At 50.9% G+C, this 20,258-nt stretch overlaps 4 protein-coding genes across 4 annotated transcripts; all 4 read right to left on the bottom strand.

The window, feature by feature from the left end:
* Positions 1-3,353: 3,353 nt before the first annotated feature.
* UCRPA7_5437 (putative ubiquinol-cytochrome-c reductase cytochrome c1 protein) lies at positions 3,354-4,650 on the bottom strand (the record flags this gene model as incomplete). The annotated part of the gene is made up of 2 exons (XM_007917984.1): positions 3,354-4,150; positions 4,209-4,650. 2 exons carry the CDS (start codon positions 4,648-4,650, stop codon positions 3,354-3,356), a joined length of 1,239 nt encoding a protein of 412 aa, XP_007916175.1.
* A 475-nt stretch (positions 4,651-5,125) lies between these two features.
* On the bottom strand, positions 5,126-6,004 carry UCRPA7_5438 (hypothetical protein; the record flags this gene model as incomplete). Its single annotated transcript, XM_007917985.1, has 1 exon — positions 5,126-6,004. The coding sequence occupies one exon, from the start codon at positions 6,002-6,004 to the stop codon at positions 5,126-5,128; it is 879 nt and encodes a 292-aa protein (XP_007916176.1).
* Positions 6,005-10,784: 4,780 nt separating this feature from the next.
* Positions 10,785-11,177, bottom strand: UCRPA7_5439 (putative fibronectin type iii domain protein; the record flags this gene model as incomplete). Its single annotated transcript, XM_007917986.1, has 1 exon — positions 10,785-11,177. One exon carries the CDS (start codon positions 11,175-11,177, stop codon positions 10,785-10,787), a length of 393 nt encoding a protein of 130 aa, XP_007916177.1.
* A 2,295-nt stretch (positions 11,178-13,472) lies between these two features.
* UCRPA7_5440 (putative dna-binding protein smubp-2 protein) lies at positions 13,473-18,379 on the bottom strand (the record flags this gene model as incomplete). Its single annotated transcript, XM_007917987.1, has 2 exons — positions 13,473-13,544; positions 13,880-18,379. The coding sequence occupies 2 exons, from the start codon at positions 18,377-18,379 to the stop codon at positions 13,473-13,475; spliced, it is 4,572 nt and encodes a 1,523-aa protein (XP_007916178.1).
* Positions 18,380-20,258: the final 1,879 nt, after the last annotated feature.

Consider the following 20,258-nt stretch of genomic DNA (forward strand, 5'->3'; position numbering starts at 1 on the left):
CGACAATCACCTGAGTGCTTCAAGTCAGCCAACGAAGCACAATATACTATGCGGCATGCACTGGCTCGTAAAAAACTCACAGCCAGACGACAAGCTGTTCTTTTACTATTCTGGTATGATAGTGTTACTGCTAATGTCTTACTTTTTCTTCCCTAACTTTAAAAGGACACAATAAGGTTGTCGATGTTGTTGACGAAGATGGAGATCGTACCTATGATGAAGTGATCTACCCCGTAGATTTCCGGCAAACAGGTCCTATCACAGACGAAGAGATGTACAGAATCATGGCTGCATCGTTGCAGAACGGCGTACGACTCACGGCCATCTTTGACTCATATCACATCGACACTGCTCTCACACTTCCTTGTATCTCCCAGACACAAGGAATGTTGAAAGACTGCTACTCGGATTATGTTCAAGATTCCAGTGACTGGTCTAACCAACCTTTGCATGGGCCGGCCTCCCACGACTTAAATCAAGATTCTACCTTCGGGCCGAGTATTCCTTTGCAGCACACATTTCCAACAATGCTGCTCTAGTTGCAATATACGAGGAATTTGCTCAGGGTCAGCTATGAAGACGTGACCTAGAGACTTCTCCGGCTCCTGCCATGAAATCGTACTCAGCTGCTCAAGATCACGGTATCAAGATGTAAATAAACACTAGTTCGTGTCCCCTTTCATTTCCTGCGAATGTATTGTCCTATCTAAATTTACTCATTGTTCTTATTAATGGCCGTGATGTGCTAACATCAAAATTTAGTCTAGCCCCTCAGAGCCAGGGAACTCTCCAAGCGTTGTCACATCTCGAAACACGCCTGCGATTATATCAACAGCCTTCAAGAGATCCGATTCGGTGATAGTCAGCGGGGGGCTGAATCTGAGTCTGTTTGCGCTGTTGCCACAAAGAACACCACGAATTGCACACAGAGCTGCGATCCGCCGTGCCGTCACATTTTCTGTTGACTCGTCGACAACTAGAGTCTGGAACAATCCCCTGCCTTTCCCACGATGCTCAAGGATATATGGTAATTTGGCATTAGCCAAGGCTTGTGTCAATAAATCACCTAGCCTTTGCGCGCGGGCAGAGATTTGCTCTTCCTCGAGGACATCTAGGGCTGCAAGAGCGGCAGCACAGGCTACTGGCGTTGCAGCATAAGTGCTGGCCACATCATAATGCTCAAGGAGATCCATAACATGTGACTTCCCCATGATTATTGACATGGGATAGATGCCTAAAGTTGTTAGATATCTTGTTCCACCATTGGGAGGCAGAACCTTTACCTCCTGTGACAGCCTTGCCCAATGCGACAAGATCTGGCTGTACTCCTGATTCATGCTGGTATGCCAAATCGGTACCCGTTCGCCCATATCCAGTTTGAACCTCGTCGCAGATAAACAATATATTATGCATCTTGCAGAGGTCCTGAACAGCCTTGAGATAGCCTGTTGGCGGAGCTCGTGTGCTACCCGATATCAGTGATGAGAACAAGAGGCGTGGATATGCGCCGATAGCTCGTACCCAGCATAACCTTGAACAGGTTCGATCAAGAACGCCGCAATTTGATGTCCACTTTCCTCCAACACTGCTTGTAAATCTTCGATATGTCCATAGCGGATCAGCCGACCACTTCTGGGTCCGAACGGCCCGACATTGGCGACATGCTTCCCAAAGTCTGTTTGATCAACATTTTTGTCCAGAAGTGTATGAAGAGTTTGCATCAACTTACGATCTGCAATATGATTTGAGAGACACATAGTTGCTAAAGTCACACCGTGATAGCAGTGGTCAGTTGTTAGTATCCACGCCTCGTCGGTAGGCACCCCTTTTTTGAGATACGCCCATTTCCGTGCAGCTTTCACGCAAGACTCGACTGCTTCTGATCCCGTCACCATGGCAGCAACAGAATCATAGCCAAATTTCTGTCTACTGGTCAGATATCAGGTTTGAATCATGATTAGTGACAGCTGGTTATACCTTGGTGAGCCTTTCAGCCAACTTTGCATACAATGGATTGACATAACTCGTGTTGAGTACGGCTGCTTTGCGCATCTGTTCAACAGCCGCTTCTACAATCTTGGGGTGGGAGTGGCCAAAGTTCAAAACGGCGAATTGTGAGATCAAATCAATGTATTGTTTGCCATCAATGTCTGTGATGATATGACCTTGAGCACTCTCCCAGACAACCTACATGTCGATCAGTAGCCGCCGAACTGAAGCTAGAAGAGCAGGGTCATTAATCACTGGAAAAGTCGCAAACCCTCCTCGAATATGTTCCTTCCATGAATTGATATGCGCTGCTGAGTTCTTACTCAAGCTTTGTACGGAAGTCTGAGCGGCCTTCTGCTCATCTTGTTGCGCAAAGTCTATAGAGGGTGACATTGCATGAATACAGAGTCAATGGCTTGGGAGTGTGCTACTAGGGGCGCTGATGCACAAAAACCACGACCGCTTTTCTCATTGGAGCAAGTCCACCAGATTTTTGCGAAATTTCGAACAAGTGGTTTGAGAAGTTTAGAATCAATCGAAATAGGGAGCAATTTGGTCATGAGTTACTAACACTACTGTCGAGGCGCTTCCATAAGGTGGTAGACGAAATGCGTTATCTCATCGGCTGCGGAGCTCCGGAGTAAGGGGCCGAAAGCGGACATTGATAAGCTGCTGCGGTACCGCCCGGTCGCGAGTTCCGATAAGCTCGACCGCCGATTCCGACGCCGTGCACCGAATACTTGCAAATTAAGCATTGGTCGCGATTTTGAAAGCTTAGAGAGTGCAGGTCAGTAAGATGCTTAACATTCTGATTGAAGTTTGACTGCGTATGTGTATTGAAACCAACTTGCGAGAGCTCGCGCTGTTCGAATATCAAATTACGCCTGGTGTGGAAAGCGCCTGCGAATATATCTTATCACAATGTTGGTAACCCTGAATACCACCCTATCACCCCTTTTGTAACATGCAATGAGTTCATGAATAAGCGATATTCTGAAAGATTTACTAAGGAGTCCGTAGGATACTCACCTGCTAACAACAAAACCACATATCGCGAAATACTCTCGCATCAGAGAGGTGTAACATGGGCCGTTGCAGTTGTACGCAAACTTGGCGCAATCGGTGCTGTGATCCTAATACGCCCTTTTATTTAAGGGCTTTAGCAGCGTTTCTCTGTAGAGATACACTGTCTCTTTCTCATATCAGGAAGAACTCAAGCAGCCGTGGGGTTGATAGCAAAAAGCATTAGTACAACACATTTGAGCGACACATTGGGTAATCCGTGGATACATATAGGCGACATCAAATTGAGACTTAGAAACTGGATTGTGCTAGAATGTAGTCAGTGAAGGGAAAAGAATACCTCAGTTTGTGCAGTTGATCAATGTATCGGGATCCTTCTTATCCTCGTCCTCATCTTCGCCTTCGTCGTCATCGTCATCGTCGTTCTCGTTCTCGCCATTCTCCTCGTCCTCACATTCCTCTCCCTCTCTTTTCAGACCTTGTTCTTGCTTGCTAAATATATGAGTAACAGACTCCTCCAGGAGCCGTCCAATAAGGATTTTACGATCCGTATCATCCGTCAACATTCCCTCAACCAAGTCTTTCTCCATTTTGTCCAGCTCCTCGCGTTTTCGCTGGATTTCCTCAAGTTTTCGAGATGTTGTGTCTTCCAAAACGTTCTTGTAAAGCTCCATAGCCTGGATCTGACTATCTACGTCTGACAGCAGTTCTTGGAGCTGTGCGGCACGTAGGTTATCGTGAAGTGCCTGCGCGAGTTTGACGGAGGACTCGAGGAGCCGACTAATGCCTCTGGCTGTCGTAGTCAGTCGATGAACGGCAGTGTGTCGGAGCTCAGCCACCCGTGTCAGCACTTCTTCGAACTCTTCGGTGTGCATATCTACAAAATGGCCTTGGAGACGACTTTTGGTCTGTTTCGAGCGGAACAGCTTTGTCCATTGAGTAAGCTCCACAGCGGCTGGGCACTCCCATTTCTTCTGCTGGAGAACCGATGGCAATACGTTAGCTGCAAACTCAAAGCAGCATTCTTCAAGGACCTGCTGCGTTTTGTTAAAAATCAGGTGTTGAGCCTGGTATGGCAAATAGGACGGATAGAGCGAGGGAAGTTTCTCTGGAGCAGAAGGCTTCTCAACAAGAATTCCTAGATGTTATCGTGTCAATATCAGGGAACAGCCGAGAACTTCGAAAGGTTAACACACCAGGAACATCTTCTTCCGCACCAATGTCGCCCGCCGAGTCTAAGTATACACCATCTACTGGTCCTTCCTCAACAATCTCCAGACTTTGTCGTTCCCCATCCTGAGATGCAATCTCGTCCAGCACTACCGCCGTGGAGCGAGCCGCATTCAACTCTGATGTTTGACGCTGGACTTCACGAAGCGGTGAAGAGCGAAAGAGTGATGGGAACTCAACCTTGGCGCAGAACTCGGAAGAGAAAATGTTCTTATTGAGCAGGTCGTGGAGGGTCTCAACCAGCGTTTTCTCGCTCATATCACCCAACAAAGACTGCAACAAGCGTTTATTCGCCTTGATCACCTGCTTTATTTTCTTTCGCTTTCGCAGCTGGGCGTTGTTGCCGCTGGTGAATATGGGCCGGCAATAAACATAGACTCGGCGCCTAGTGGCTGAGTCGACAACCATGTTGGGCAAAGCGATGGTTTCGATGAATAATAAAAGTAGACTTCAATCTCCAAATATTTGCTTAGGGGTTGATGAAGGATATGGAAGAATGGCATTCTGAGCCATTGCTGTATGGCTACGATGGTGGGACAACGAAAAAGCAAGAAATTGATGTGGCGTTGGTGCCTAACGGAGCCCTGGAGGGATGATAACTTGTGTGCATGAGGAATAAGTCAATGTCAACGCGACCTGGGCCCCTTGAGGAAAAGGTATTGAACTGTAGGAATAATCTGACATCCCCGAGAGTAGCGGAGAGTATATTGGCACTCTATTTAAGCATTTAGATCCGCACATCGCCCCTGCTGACAACTACGTGGTTCAATATGCGCTCTCATTGCTACATAACATGCTTCATGACTTGAGATCGAGACGCTCATCAAATTATCCGTACTGTACACTGATACACACTTTCACGCACACCTCTCTTCTGTCGCTCTCAAAACATCGCAAACACTGCTTCAGGATCATCCTCCAGCGGCGTGCGCCTATCTCCAGGAGTCTGCTGGTCCAGACGCGAGCCGCCCATGAGCTCGCGCATCAGCGGCTCGAGATTATCGAGTCCGCCGCCGCCGAGGACCATGCTCTCCCCGCTGCCGCTGCTACTTCGGCTTCGACTCCGGAACCCAGCCGCGCTGCGTCTGAACTCGGACAAATCCCGCGGCGCCTGGCCCACCGTCCGCCTGCGCTCGTCGCGCTGGTGCCAGCTCGGCTCCTCGGGCTCCTCGTGCAGGGGCATTTTATACGGCGAGATGCGGCGGCCTCTGTCTCTGCTACTCGACATGCTCGCCATGGGCGGCGGACCACCTGCCCAGGACTGGCGAGAGGCCTGCGACTGGCGGCTGCGGCTCCTCAAGCTCCGGCCCCGCGGCTCGAAATCGCTCTGCATTGACAGGCGTCTGTGGCGGTTCGGGTCTGCTGTGTGGGGTCGTCTCGTAGGCCTGGTGAACTCGTCTTCCTCCTCCTGTTCCTGATGTTGATACTGGTAAGTCGGTCGCGCACGGAAGGACTCGAGCTCGGGTATATCCCTGTATCCATCGCCCCATTCTTTCCTGCTCAACTCGTAGTCCTCCTCATCCTGTAGCTTCCCCAGCGTTTGGTTCAGGTTGTTGAGCAGCGGCATCATGGCGCCAAGCCATGCGTTCCCGTCCCGCTCGAGGCGTCGCAGCCTCCTCTCCATCTCAATGACGTGCTTGTCCCGCGAGTGCACGTAGCGTCCTCGTGGCTCCTCCTGAGGGTGGTTGTGCGCGGCCTCACTCGTCGCGCCTAGCGAATAGCGCTTCCGACTCTTGCTTTGCTTTTTGGGCGGAAGCGACATGCTTGCTCGCGCGGTTTGGGGTCGCGAGAGAGAACGCTCTCGCTGTCGTTCCCTTTGCTTGTCTTCTCGTTCTCTCTCCCTCTCGGCTGCCCATTCCCTTCGGCGCGCTAGTGAAGTCCTGTCAAACGGTATTGGTTGCGGTGCGCTGTCCACGGGAGATGGTGGCTCAGGCGGCAGTTGCGGAGAGCGAGGGGGAGTCGGAACCCTGGCAGCAGCACTGATGAGACTGGAGAGCCGGCTGTTGGGCTGTGATTTGGCAAAAGTGGCGGGAGAAATAGGCCGTAGAGCTTGAGGCTGAGCTGATATCTGTAGTTGCGAAATCTTGCTTCGTAAGGTAGTCAGGTCAACAGTTGGCTGTGGGACTTCCGGTTGCACATCTGCCACAACCATGATCGGGGTGAAAGTAGAGTTGGAGCATTTAGAAGTCGGTCGGAGCTCGTCTACGATGGATGATGCTCGTGTCTTGGCTCTCGGGACTTCCGTGGGCGTCTGCGACTCCACGAGCCTCTCCACGATCTTGAAAGCCTCGCTGATGTCGCGATGTACATCCTCCGGCATCGAGATAGACGCTTCAAAGGCTGATTCTTCTAGCTCTTGACTCTTTTCCTGCCCCGAAAGACTAGATATACGACGCTCCAGCGACGCCCGAGCAAGATTCTCTTTCGTGAGAGGACTCACACCCCTTCCTTGCTCCACCTCGTCTTCTTGGAGGCTCGTTTTCGACCTGCTCGCTGGAACAATAGTGGCAACACTGTTTCTGCTCGAACTTGCCCTTGGCTCGCGCGCGATTATCGTGTTCAGTGAAGACCGCTTGCTTGAGCGTTTGTCATGGGCAACAGGCTCAGTGCCGCCCAGTACGGCTCGGCTAGATGTAGGCCGCTCAAGAAAATCCGCTTGCTGGACAATGTCCCCTGATGACTCACGGCGGTGATGACTGTGCTTCTTGATAAAGTCATCCACGAGGTCCTTTGGATTAGAGCCACGTGTGTTTGACGGCTTGGCGGACGCGCGCTTCGTTACGGGTGAGTTTGGTGCCGATGAGAAGCTCTGCATGGAGTTGCTACTTTTATGGCGTGAGTGGCCAGGATCCGCAGTCCTCGGTCTAGAGCTATACTCAGGAAGTTCCTCTGGGATGTCTGGTATGGTTGGGTAGATGGGGGAATCAATCGGTTCGTAAAGTGGTTTTGACATGGAATTCCTACTTCGAGATGTTTCTGGCCGCATTCCACTGGGCGAGAACATGTGCTCGAAAGACTTTGAGGACATGGACTCGCGATCCTCAGCGACGGGCTTCAATACCGTCACAACCCCTCGGTCAGATACCAGAGTCTTCACTGAGCCTGCCTTGGCCGGGATGAGTTTCTCGGGTTTCGGAGCCGACTGGTCCTTGCGTCTCGAACGGCGCTTTCGGCGCGGTTCGGGGCCCAAGTGCGCGTGCTCTATCGGGATCGAGATAGCAATGTGACGATATCCTTCGACAGTCGTTCCAGCAATCGCTGTGTCTGGTAACTTTATCGGCGGGGGACGGTGTTTCTTTGGTGTGGGCTTCTTGCGTCGCCGGAACATCTTGAAGCGCCACCATTTCCTGTGCTCACTAGACGAGGCAGACGTGGTCGAGAATGAGTCCGGAATCGACATGTAGTTGGTAGGTGGCGGCGTCTTGTTCCGGACGAACTCCATCAACTCGTCGAGGCCATCCTCTTCCTCGCTCTGTTCCTCGGTCACTTGCTGGAGGGGCGGCTTGGTAGTCTCCAGTTGCTGAGGCTCTTGCTGCCGCGATTGTGGATGCATGGCGCCCATCGAGATGACCCTTGACGACGGCGGCCGTGATGACATAGGATCAGGCGGTGCTGTCTTTGAGAGAAACTCGACGGCCGTCATGAAAGAGCCGTCGGTGTCTGACCCATCATCGTGTCGCATAGTTTGCCTTCCGGGCCGGAGGCGAGTCGAATTGCGATCCATTGCCACGCAATATGGAGACCGGCAATTGCAATTTGATTTCTTGCTGCTTGTCACAGGTCAAGCTGCCCACTCAGTGGGTAATGCAGAGCGTAGAGTTTGTGCAATTGGGTTTTTCGTCGACTCGGCGGTAGACCAGTACCTGGAGTTGAGTGGCGTCGTCTGATCGAGCTGGTACGCGTCGCGAGCTCAGTCGCGATCTGTAATGAAGGTGCTAGGGCTCTTCAGAAGTGCCGATCAAAAGAGCGTGTCCCCAATCAAGCATTTCCTACAATGACAACATTCGGAAAACAGACGACTATGGCAACCTTGGCCCAACCGCCAGTGGGAGACTTGCCCACAGCTGTTCAATGACGAAACAGCCGCCCACGCGCGCGTGCAGAGAGGTGAGACCCAGGAAACGAAACGAAATGCAGGAACAAAGAAGAAAAATAGAAATGGAAACGTGATAGAAGGCTGGCCGATCGTCCTCATATGAGAAGCGAGGTCCTTGCGCTGCAGCAGCTGCAACGACCGACCGGGTGGGCACTGACACTCCTCGACTCTCTGTCAATTCAATTCGATGGAGCAGGTAGCTCCCACCGCAGCATCCAGCCTGGAGCCTGCTACTTACTGCAAGGCAACCTAGGGACAGAAACAAGGCCATTGTTCCGCCTATTGCCATACCGCGTAGAGCTAGTCCTCCTGGCTCGAACACCAGTGCCTGTCTGGGGGAGCGCTTTCTCGACGGGATTGGGCCGCGCCGTAGAGCCCGCTGCCCACCGGGTGGGCTCGTGGGCTTGTGGAGGATACAGCGGCGGCGAGGACGGCTGCCAAATCCGTCAGCATGCGTCTGTGCTAGGAGCACTAAGTGACGTTAGCTGTATGGCGACCCTTGACGCGATCCGGGGTCTAGGATGGTGTTCGTCCTTGGACGAGCGCTCCAGGCCAAAGCCGCTCAGGAACAGCGCTGTAAATGGCCTCTGGGAGGGCAAATCTTAGGCAAGGCCGTGGTGGTGTCCGATGCAAGAGAGACGGAGCGCAGCTTGGGTGGTCCACTATTATGCTCTAGCGTAAGGGGTTCGCTGTCTGATCCTTGTCAGCTCTGACAAGACGAGTGGACTCGGTGGAGGAGGGCATCTCGAGAAGTAATCCACAGCCCACCAGCTCGCGACTCTGATGCCCACTATTCCGAGAGCGAGACCCTCAGCAAAATCACTTGTTGCTCTTACGATGCAGTAGTCCAGCACCGCGCCGCCCAGTCCGTCGATCGAGCGCGGTAGTCGAGCAGCAGCGATCCAGCTACCGTGACCATGCCATGCCACGCCACGCTATTGTTTGAAGCCGATCCCCAGAGCAGCAGCGCTGTGTCCCGACGACGCGGATCGCAACGTTGCGCCATTTGGAAAATCCCCTAGAAGCAGAATAGCAACAACTTGCAAGGGTGCGGAGATGATGACATGCAGAAAAGAATAGGAGAATTCAGAGAGAGAAGCCGGGAAGAAGGAACAGTCGAGCGTTTGATGCGACGCTGCTATCGATCAAAACGGACGATGGCTCATGGGTGTGAACGAAGGGGGGCCAGGGGGCTGGAGTGCTTGCCAAAACAGAGAGCACCGGGATGGTGGGAAAACGCAGGGGCTAGGGGACTGCTTAGGGTCTCATTAGTGCGGGATCTGAGAGCCTGGCCCCAACTCGCCCATCCCACCAGTGGGTAACTAGCTTTAGCTCAACCACGGGAATCTTGGTCCACCACGGACGGGTAGGATGGAACACGGATGCAACCTTCTTCCAAGCTATCCAATGGGCGTCTTCGAGCTGAATGCTAGACGGGCTTCTCTACTCGCATACCGGTAGTAGATCATCTATATCGTAATCAGGACTACGCGTTCACCGGCTCTCTAGCTAGGCAAGTGAAATCATGGAAGGTTCATCAGCAATAATATCAGGGAGAATCGACACATGACCGGCCGTGTTGGCAAAGTCCGGAGACACACCGCCGGCATAGTCACCGACTACCGCTGGCGGATCCGACCTTGGTGCTTCGTCGGGGAAGAGAAGCTTGTCTGGCTGCGATACAGTAAGAGGTTCCGGTCCATGTGTTCCGTAGTATGGACCGACGAATTGCGGCTGGTAAACGAGATGATTCACTGGAGGTAAATCGATGGTCAGCGGCAAGTCGTCAATGTCTCAGAGGGTCTACACCCACACCACTCAAATAGCCTCCAACGCCAGGTTCAGTCACCCTCCATCCCATGCGAGATTGAATCTCCCGCAATCATGATTTTGGCATCCTGCTTTGGGGAAGTACTGTATCCGTCGCCCTCGTCGCCAAGACAGGGAATTGCGCAGTTGCCTCCCCACTTGATACTGTTTGACGGGAACTGGTCCACCACGCCTGACAGGCACAAGAGCTTCCAGTCCTCGCCCTGGGAGGACTGACAGGCGCTCACCTCACCCTGGGACTCTATCCATTGCAGTACTGATCAGGACGAACCTCATAACAGTGGTGAAATGCAGTCGGCACTTACGCCAGGTGTTAAGGAGAATATTATAGCCGGTACGATAGAACACGTACTGCGGATTGCAGAGGCCCAAGATGTAGCACTTCTCAGTATCGTTAATCTCACCCCATGCAACTGTGTCTGTAGCGGTGAACTGGACGCTGTATATCCTGACGGAGTCCGATCCTCGAAGTAGAGAGCAGGAGGGTCGGTGTGCTCTGGGTCGATCCATCCTTGGCTATTGTATGAAGCCTGATTAGTAGAGGCCTGAAAAGGGGGAGAGGGACCTACTTGAGAGGATTCTCCTGCGTGACACCCGTAGAACCACACGCAAAGGTCTAGATGTTCTCCTCGCCACCAGCGTGTGTTTCAAAGTAGGCACGGCAGTAATCCGAAATGCGCCAGATAACATTTTTCCCTGCACTGGAAATGGTCAATAGTCGCTCGCCCAGACCCGCGCCAATGGCTTCGATCAGGGCCACACCAGCTAGACCAAGGACTTGAAACACCCTCTTCTCGTTGGTGCCAAACTCAATGGCTCCCAAGTCTGCAACTGTGACAGGTACAATATTTCCATTCCGCAGACTGTCGAGTACATGTTTATGCTGGATCTCGAGTTGAGCTAGGCGATCAGGGTCAGTGATCTGACGACCTCCCAACGGGGCACGAGGAGGTTGTGGTAGAGCAGCCGCCAAAGATAGCAATGGCAAAATATATTGAAGTATCTTCATACTGGCGGTTAGGCCGAAACATTAAGGATATAATGATATCTTGAATGAAGATTGTTTCCGAATTCTCGCCTCCCTCGAGCAGTATTTAATCACCAACCAGCGCCGTGATGTATTGTCTGCATGACAACTTTCGGCAAGCCAAGACCGCACGATTAAAAGTAAACCGGTGTGATCAGTCTCATTGCCTCTCCCCCATAATCTCATGGTCTCGTTATTCATCACTAGGATGTTGTGCCTACGAACGGAAGGAGAAAGCTCCTAGTACCGACTTGATGCCAGGAAGTTTGTCTCCTCCATGTCGAGTCGTCGAGCTAGTTCACTCCCCTAGGAGCATAAGCAGCCCTCTGTCCGGCGGCAACTCCGTGTCGGCCACCTCCATATAATGTGTAGCTGGAAGAAGTTTCATCATGAGCATGTTCCGAAGATGCCGCGCAACAAAATTCAACCCGGTCATCACGTGTGGCCAGAGTCGTGATCCTTCCAATAGTCTCAGAGTCAGGGTGCCTTATACCCTTCCCGGGGGTCCAAGCTAAAGATTTGCCGCTACTATGGTGTGATATATTACACAAGTGTTCCAGAAGGTTTGGCGTGTAAGAGTTGAAAAGTTTAACCTAAAGGACATCAAAACGTATTTATAGTATTAGGGAATATGTGATTTAGTTCAGGTATATATGTGGAACACTAAAGAAAAAGGAGTTGCGAATGCCTGTTGAGTATACATTTCAACCAAAAACATATACCTGCCAGTCTATCCAAGCTATAGAACTTTCCGATTCAGCAGTAACCTCTCAGCTGACGTTTGGGTGTATGACGAGTGGCATTCTTGAAGGGAAGAAGGTTATTACTAAGAATTGGTCGAGTTGACTACCGCCGGCAGAGATATCTGAGCTTATTAGCGAGTGTGACTTGTTGGACTTGACGGAGCCTGTGTGTATGTCCGCTTGCTCGTGGCGTTGAAACTCGAACCAATGGAATATGAGTCTCCCTGTGTCATCTTTTGGTATCAGGTCAACTATTGGCAACGGTTTTTGAGTGATATTGTATGGACTAACGACTATAATGCCCAACATGCAACGGGTCGGCTCCTACTGAGAAAGAAAGACACATAGGTGCTCTATTGCTGATGTTTGTTATTAATCAGTCTGCCCCGGAAATCTTATTAGGTGTGCAACTTCAATAGTAGGTTGCTATAACAAATGTCACCTTCATATAGCGTTCAATAATTACTACGAGCTTCTCCATCCGGTATCCATTAGAATCCTACTTCGAGTAATAGTCCATCGAGACTGGCTAATGTGCCGAAAATAAGCTAAAATAGAGTTGAATCCTGTTGTTGTCAGCGCCGCCAGCGTCGCTTTGTAGAACTAACAGGGCAAGGTGGTGGATTGACAGGTCAAAACTCCGACTATATGCATGACTTCGTCGAGGCGACGCAACCGATCCCCCACCACGGGACTTGAGCACTCTTGCAATTGGCGCTTTAGACAGTGAGCATTTAAATAGATATTTCACAATGTTATAAGCATTTGAACTATCATGAAATCTGCATCACATGTTTTTAGAGTTTTAGGTCAACATCAAAATGATCGTCTCAACTCATCCCTCTTCAGAAGTAAGAACGAACGGCGATAGCGGGGTTACCTAGAGGCTAGGGGTCTTCCTTAGTGTGGGATCTGAGATCTCGCCACTCTGCCCATAATTTAGGCTATAGCTTATATGCTATTTGACTCTAGCTCCCCCCCGGGAATCTCATGCCACCACGGCTCGAGCACAGGTAGGATGGATGATGGATGCCAGCCCTGGCTACCAAGATAGGCCACGAGACCAGTACCATAATTGGCAGAAGGATGATACCGAGGAGAGGAGACTCATGTGGTGAATTAGTGTCATAATTTCTCCACAAAGCAGTGAAGAGACGACCAGATGGTCTGGGAGTCATTGTGCTTCAGTTGTGGCATGTCACTCGGCGTTCCCTGCCACTTGCCACTGGGTCTGCTTCCCACTTCACCTCAACTCCACTCCTGCCATGCGAGTCTACGTTGCTCGATATCGCAGATCCCCCGCAATGATGCGCCGTCAATGGCGCTACAATTTTCTACAAAGCGTCAGGGAAATGATGGGCTGTTAAGGGTAGTGCCCTTGCCGCCAACGCCGGATCTATGCTAAGCTATCATTGAGATCTCTTTGTCCTCTCTGTAGTCATTGATGTTCTCCTTGGAAATACGCCGCCGCAAATGCATAGTGTACGCCTGTAACGTAATCCAGGCAGTAGTAATACAAAATGATGTATGCTTCTTATCGTTTAGTGGGTTTCTTCTTCTGAATGAAAGGGTCTGCAGGTGCCCTCTTCTTTGGTGGGAGGGCCATCTGTGCACATTAGGTTAGCATGTAGGAAACTCATTCTTCTAAGCTAGGATTCTCACTTTAGGGCCAGTTGGAGGAGGAATAGGCTTGCTGGGGGGTTTAGGAATAGCCGCGACGTTGGAGTTAATCACCGGAGGCGGACGCGTTGGAGGTACCAGGCCTAACGTCTCCATCGCTGAAGGATCCGTTGGCTTCTTGGGTGGCTTAGGAGGTCTGACTGTCTCAAGCTTTGGTCCAGTCGGGATCGGCCGACTGTTCCCTTGTGGTATCTGGTAAAGTAGACTCAGCATTCCTGTACTTTTCTCGTTGTCGGTGTCTTCCTTGCATGCATCACCTACCCTCTTAGCTGATGGAACAGATTCGTCACTCCCTGCAAGCATCCTCTTCTTGGAGGCTCCAGGTTCTGCAGACGCAGGCGTGCGGATTTGGGGCACACCATCGAGGCGCGGCGCAATTCCCAGAGCCTCTCCGCGCTCATTTAATCCTCCAATGGACCCCCGTGGCTGGGCTGCCGGAGGTTGATTTGCCATCGCATAGGTCGAAGGTTGCTGTGCAAATGTCGGCGCATCTGGCATGTCCGTGTCTTCATCAATTCCCTTGACAGGGGGCGTAGGGGCTTGGCTGAGTTTTCCGTTTTGAACAGCCGATGAAGCATTCGGGAAGGCCACCTTCCTCCCTGGCTGCCTCAACAGAGAAAGCACGTCTCCTCTTGTATATCGATCTCGAGCCTTCGCATCTTTGATGAGCTTGCCCCAGAATTCACCCTGCATAAGGGCTCGAGAGTCTCCGAGAATCCACAAAGAGGACCTAGCTCGAGTCAAACCGACATTCATACGTCGAATATCCTGCATGAATCCAATACCGCCGGTTTCTTTAGCTCTGACACAAGAGAAGATGATGATCTCGCATTCACGACCCTGGAAGGCGTCTGTTGTGTTGAACTCGATGTCATCGGTAATAGCCTCGCCGTATCTGTCTGTGAACCGTTGACGCAGTTCCATGAGCTGCGACTTATACGGGGTGATGATTCCGATCTTTCCCTTGGGATCATAACCCGAGTAATCGGTTCGGAATCTGCTATAGAGCTGCATCGCAACCTGTATTTCCTTGTAGTTTACGTAGGACTTGCCTCTCGCTCCTCGCTCCTGAGCACCTTCAACGTCGAAGAAACGGTATGGCCCCAGAAGCTCGCTACTGTGCCATGGCTGCTGGCGCAAACGCGCCATATTGTCTCCGTCCACCAAGCGTCCTTCGTAGAACTCGGTGCTGGGGAATAAACTGATTTCAGGATGCATACGATACTGGCGATCTAGGAGATGGACATCTTCAGGCTTATTCTGCTGCATGCGCACGAACAAGCTCTGATCATAGCCATAACGAGAGGCAGACTGGGAAAGGACCGTGGGCGGCAACTGTTTGGGATCTCCAACAAGGATGCACTTGGAGCATCCGTATTTGAGTGGAATCAGAGCACTGAGCTCAATACTTTGAGCAGCCTCATCGATAATGACAGTCTCAAATTCAACATTAAGATTCTTGAACATCTCGTGGCCACTTCCACTGAGTGTCGCACAAAGGACTTGAGCAGAGTCAAGTATTCGTTGTTGAATCTGCCTGCGTTTGATTTCGCTTTCTCGTACGTACGTGTTGCCGCTGTCTTTGTCTGCATCGATTTTCGCACCAATATGTGCTTGGCGTCTCTTCAAATCGTCGAACTGTCGCTGAAGTTTCATCGTGGCATCACGATCATTTTCAGCTCTGGATGCTTCCAGCATCGGCCGAAGGCTATTCAATTGAATCTTGATCTCTCCGGCTTCTTTATGCATCTTTTCGCGGTCACTGACTGATCCGTTCTTATTGATTGCAGCATCCATTTCGGCTTTGACGCGCTCGTCTAAAGTGACATCTCTAACGCTCGCATTGATCGCATCACTACGTCCAAGGCGGAGCACTTCAATTTTGTGAGATGAGCCATTCAAGGTCCTGACGCCAGCCTTGAGTCGTAGCACGATTTCGTCAACAGCGGCGTTACTGGGCGCGCAAATCAAGAGCTTCTTTGATGGCGCCTGTGGTGCACCAGCTTGTCCTACTACATGAGGAGTCTTGATTGCAACAGCTGCGGATTTGTTGCCCACATGCCCGGTCAGGAGAGCTCCTACCATTGCGACAATTGTCTTCGTTTTGCCAGTTCCTGGGGGACCTTGAATGAGGGTGAAGCCATCATTCTCCTTGGCATTTAAGATTGCTTTGGCTTGGCCTGGGTTCAGGTCATAATTCTTCATAACATTGCCCACTGCTTCTTCTCCAAACTTGAGAATAGGTGACGGTATGGCTTTGATGATCTCGTCCATGAGATCGTAGTATTGCAGACTCTCCAGTGCCGCATACTCACGTTCGATTGTGGTCATATTGGTGATTTTGACAGCATGAAATTCGGCACCAGGGATCAACTGAGGGAGGAGTTGATTGTTCACCGAGTTGAGGCGGTATGCAACTTCAAGGGTATCTTTCTTGTACGTGGTCTTCCAGATACGTCCAAGGCAATGCGGAGATTCTTTCTCGTTTAGAGGATTGTCAGCCTTGGAGATAAGGACAATATCACCCTCTGAAAGGCTAAGGTCCTTATTTGCTTTGGAAGGCATTGAGGTTGTGACTTCAAGAAATCTATCGACAGACATGCGGTTGATAACCCGTATCCCAAAAGGCTTCGACGTCGATTCTTCCTTCGACGTGACAAAAGATCGCCAAGCCTCATAGATCAGTAATGGGAAGAATGTCTGCTTGTAGTCCCTCGGCGTAAGGTAAGATGAAGATACTGCTTCGCACTTATATCCATTCGGCGGATCGTTACCTTCATGGAAGATATCCCATTCCAATATGGCTTGGTGCAAGACGTCCATCGGTGGAATGAGACGAGCTCGCATGTCCTTAGCCGAGCGTTGAACTTTGGTCTTCTTGACTGGCCCACGAGCCTTCTGAAGCAGCTCCAATTCACGTCGTCGCCGTGCAGGATCAAGGATGCTCATCCCAGGTCGCTTGGTTCTAGAGACGACCATTTCCTCTTCTGAATCGTCGTCATCTTCGGAGCTACTATCTACCATAATCTCACTCTTTTGCGGAGCGTGGTCTTTCCCCGGAACACCAGTGAGGTTCTGCAACCCGGAACCTTCGCCTTGAACGAGTTTCGATGGGCCGCGGAGCGCTTTGGCTTTCGCAATGGCCTCCGCGTCTCGAATTGCTTTCTCTGCCTTCGCCTTTTGCCTTGCTTCCAGCACTGCGGCAGTGCTTGCCGCTATGGCTTTCGGGTCGGGTTTTAGTGGCTGTGCCCGCGATTTCATCTTGTCGAGAGTGGCTTTGTACTTATCCACATTAGGGGTAAGCTCCTTCACATCATCGCGGTTGGTCCGAATGGTGGAGGATGGAGTTGTACCTCTAGAGCTGCCGGAACCCGTACTAGAAGGCGCAGATTTCGACCATGCATCAATGGTGCTCTGCTTCTTCGGTTTGTCCACGCGTCCGATGTAATCGAGGGAGTCGCTGTCGTCGCTATCCTCTCCTAGCGCTTTCAAGAGCTCCGCTTTCTGAGCTTCATCAAGATTGCTGTTGGCAATGTACTTGCCGTCTGGCCTCTTCGTGCACACATCGCGAATGACTTTCAGGGACTTCTCGTCCAGCTTCATGTCATATTCTGCCAAGCGTCGAAGAAGTTTGACTAGTGTCTTGACCCACAGTCCGAGAAGGTATGTGTCGCGCAATTTCGACATGTCCATCATGCCTTGGGAGTTCTTCCGAGGTTGATCAAGGAGAGTCTTCATTACGTCTATGTTCGCATCACCGCTGTATTGTCCTCGGGCTTGTCCACCAAGTGCTGAAGCCACAACACCATCCTGCGCAAGCAGAGCATCTGCACGCTCCATGACATCTCGGGCAAACCCTTCCATCATCTTTCTCTCATGCTCAATGGCCCAAAGTCTCGTATTTGCAAATGCATGCTGCAGGCATTCCCACTGAGTTGTCCACCACTTCATGACAGCAGCACGTTCCGTTGCGGACAAAGACTTGGATCTGAGAACACCCACGGTAGTATCGCAGAGACCATTAAGGATGTCTCTGTTGTAGATCAAAATATTGGGCATCGGGCCGAATGGGTTCAGTGAACCCTTTCCGTATGTGGTCGCTTTGACAACATCGCAGTATGCGGAGAGAAACTCCGCAAAGTAATCCTGAAGAAGCTTGCTCACAGCTTCTGACCGTTGGTCCTCGCCGGTGGCGGATTTGATGAGTGAGGTCGCAGCTTCTCGTATCGAGGCTTCGCCGTGAATCAGTGCTGCAATGATGGGATAAATGGCTTCGTTGTCAGAGATCAACGTGTTCAAGTCGGCAATATTGAAATCGCCAAGTCGATCAATCATACGCCCAACGACTTCCGCTGTCTTTTCGAAGTCGGCATTGAATGCCTTTCGGCCTTCGTCCATTGCCTCTCCTCGCTTCGGAGGCTCGAATCTCTCGACGCCACAGAGCGCGTTACTGGCGAGCAGCATGAGTTTGCCGAGTTTGACTTTACCAGGAAAGAAAACGAGCATCTCGACGAATGGGTCCCATAGATGTGCGGAATTCCTCACTATGGTCCTATTGACAGGGCTTTTCTTGCGTAAGGCGGCCCATTCTATCCGCGTTGCCTTCGCATCCAGAGCAAGTGATGTCTCTATTATCGACATCGCAGCCTGGGACAGTCCAACGTTGAATGTGTCTGTTTCCTTCAACTCAGCGGCACGCACGATGATGTCCTTGTACTTGAATACCATATTGAGAACGGTGTTGACGTAAATTAGCGACATCCGAGCTTGGATCTGATACTCGTCGTCAAGATATACTTCCAATGTGCTTTTAAGCACATACAGTCCAGCAAGAGTCGCGACGGTTTGACCTGCAATCCCGATACTTTCGTCTCTTCTCCAAGACTCGAATAGATGATAGCATAGGGATTCGCAAACATCGGGAAGCTCATGTGGTTGTAGTGACTTTATAAACATCTTCAACCAGATGGGCAAAAATGGTACGGACATGTCTGCTTCGAGAACCCGCATGCCATCTTCCAGAGACCTGGCAAGTAGTGGCCGAAATGCGTCACTCTTGAAAATCTCTTCCGGAATCTGGATGCGGTTCACGTCTGCCAGAGCAGCCCAGAAGGCCCTCGATGACTTCTTCATCAAGAGGTGGAGAGTCTTGAGAACAAGAAATAGGACTTCGTCAGAATTACTGTTCAAGGAGATCACTGCCAGATGATATATATCTGGCTGAACCTCCATTCCCCTGAGTGAATGAAGTATCATTTCCTCACCCATTGATTTTAAGATGAGCAGTATGCCCTCCCAAAAAAGCGTCAATTGCTTCAAAGTCGCGCCGCCTCTTGCTGTCGTTTGAATTGCATTAGCAAGGAATTCATTCACAGCCCAATCAAACTGTTCCTCTGTGAGACATTCAGGTTCTAGAAGCTCCCATGCCGTCTTAGCAAAACGGTTGCGATATGGTTCTTCCTCGAAAAGGAAGAAGGTCATGGTAGGAAGAACCGAAGACCCCAACTTGAGAACCTTGCGCTCTTGCGTTTTCTGGAAAACATAGTTGAAAACCTGTCGATTTTCCGGCAGAGCCAAATAGGGAATACAACACAAGGCCTCGTATAATGCTAATGTTGCGGCCATATCGTACTTAGCGAGTTTGCCGGAGCCCATAGGTCCATGTGTGCTAAGGAATTCTTGGGCGCTTAAGAGACCACGATCGATTCGGACCTTGTCGAACTCGTTCAACTTCGTTTCCATGATTGAAACTATGCCATCGTCGAACACCCTCGGATATATTAGTAGAAACCTCTAGGTACCAAATAGTAGATAGTCGACTCACTCATTAAGTTGTTTGAGAAATGGCTTTCTTCGCATTTGCCAGTTGCGTGCACAAACCTCACACTTGGTGAGGTAACTTTCTGAGCGATCTATCCATTCCGGAAGCCACGTATCCGACTGTTCCTTAGCAATGCCGAAGATGAGGCAGTACCAAAACGCATGCTCGGATCTCTGACGGTAGTCGTCTAATCGCTGGGTCTTCTCCTCGATCGTGATCTGATAGCCGGGCACGCTAGCATCGTCGTAGTCCTCCGGGTCCTCATCGTGCACCTTGGGGCAGAAGAGATGTTTCTCCTCAGGGATTGCGTCTATTATTCCATGCAACTCCAAAAGTCGATCATAAATCGGTGAAGCCATCGTCCAGACCGTGCGTCGTCATGCCGTGACGAACACGGGATGCAAACGCAGCTCTTAGCAGGCCTCTCGACGTTTCGGGGGCCGAAGATCGAGTTCGTGGAGTAAAGGGTCTCGGATTCGGGGAGCTTGATGAGTCGGTTCGGATTGTGTCAAAAACGTCAAGGTGGAGGAGGAATCAAGTTGGGAGGGAGGGTGTCGGAATGGAGTACAACGGAAGGAAAAGGAAAGAAACGATCAAGAATATGACTGAAAGTCATTCCCGCATATTTGAGAGCACCGCAACGGAATATTAGACTCCGATGAGGCTGGCGGAGTCGATGTGCTTTGTCTTGTTGGAAGGCATTCAGAGCTTAAATTTGGCCCTTTGTGCCGTCGCGCGTTGACTCTGCTAGGCGCGTCGACTCCATTAAACCCCCAGTAGAGGGCAACTAAGTCGGCAAGTGGGGCTGATCTAAAGCCC

Source organism: Phaeoacremonium minimum, assembly GCF_000392275.1.
Source record: "Phaeoacremonium minimum UCRPA7 unplaced genomic scaffold PA7_03_scaffold_413, whole genome shotgun sequence".
Lineage (NCBI taxonomy): Eukaryota > Fungi > Ascomycota > Sordariomycetes > Togniniales > Togniniaceae > Phaeoacremonium > Phaeoacremonium minimum.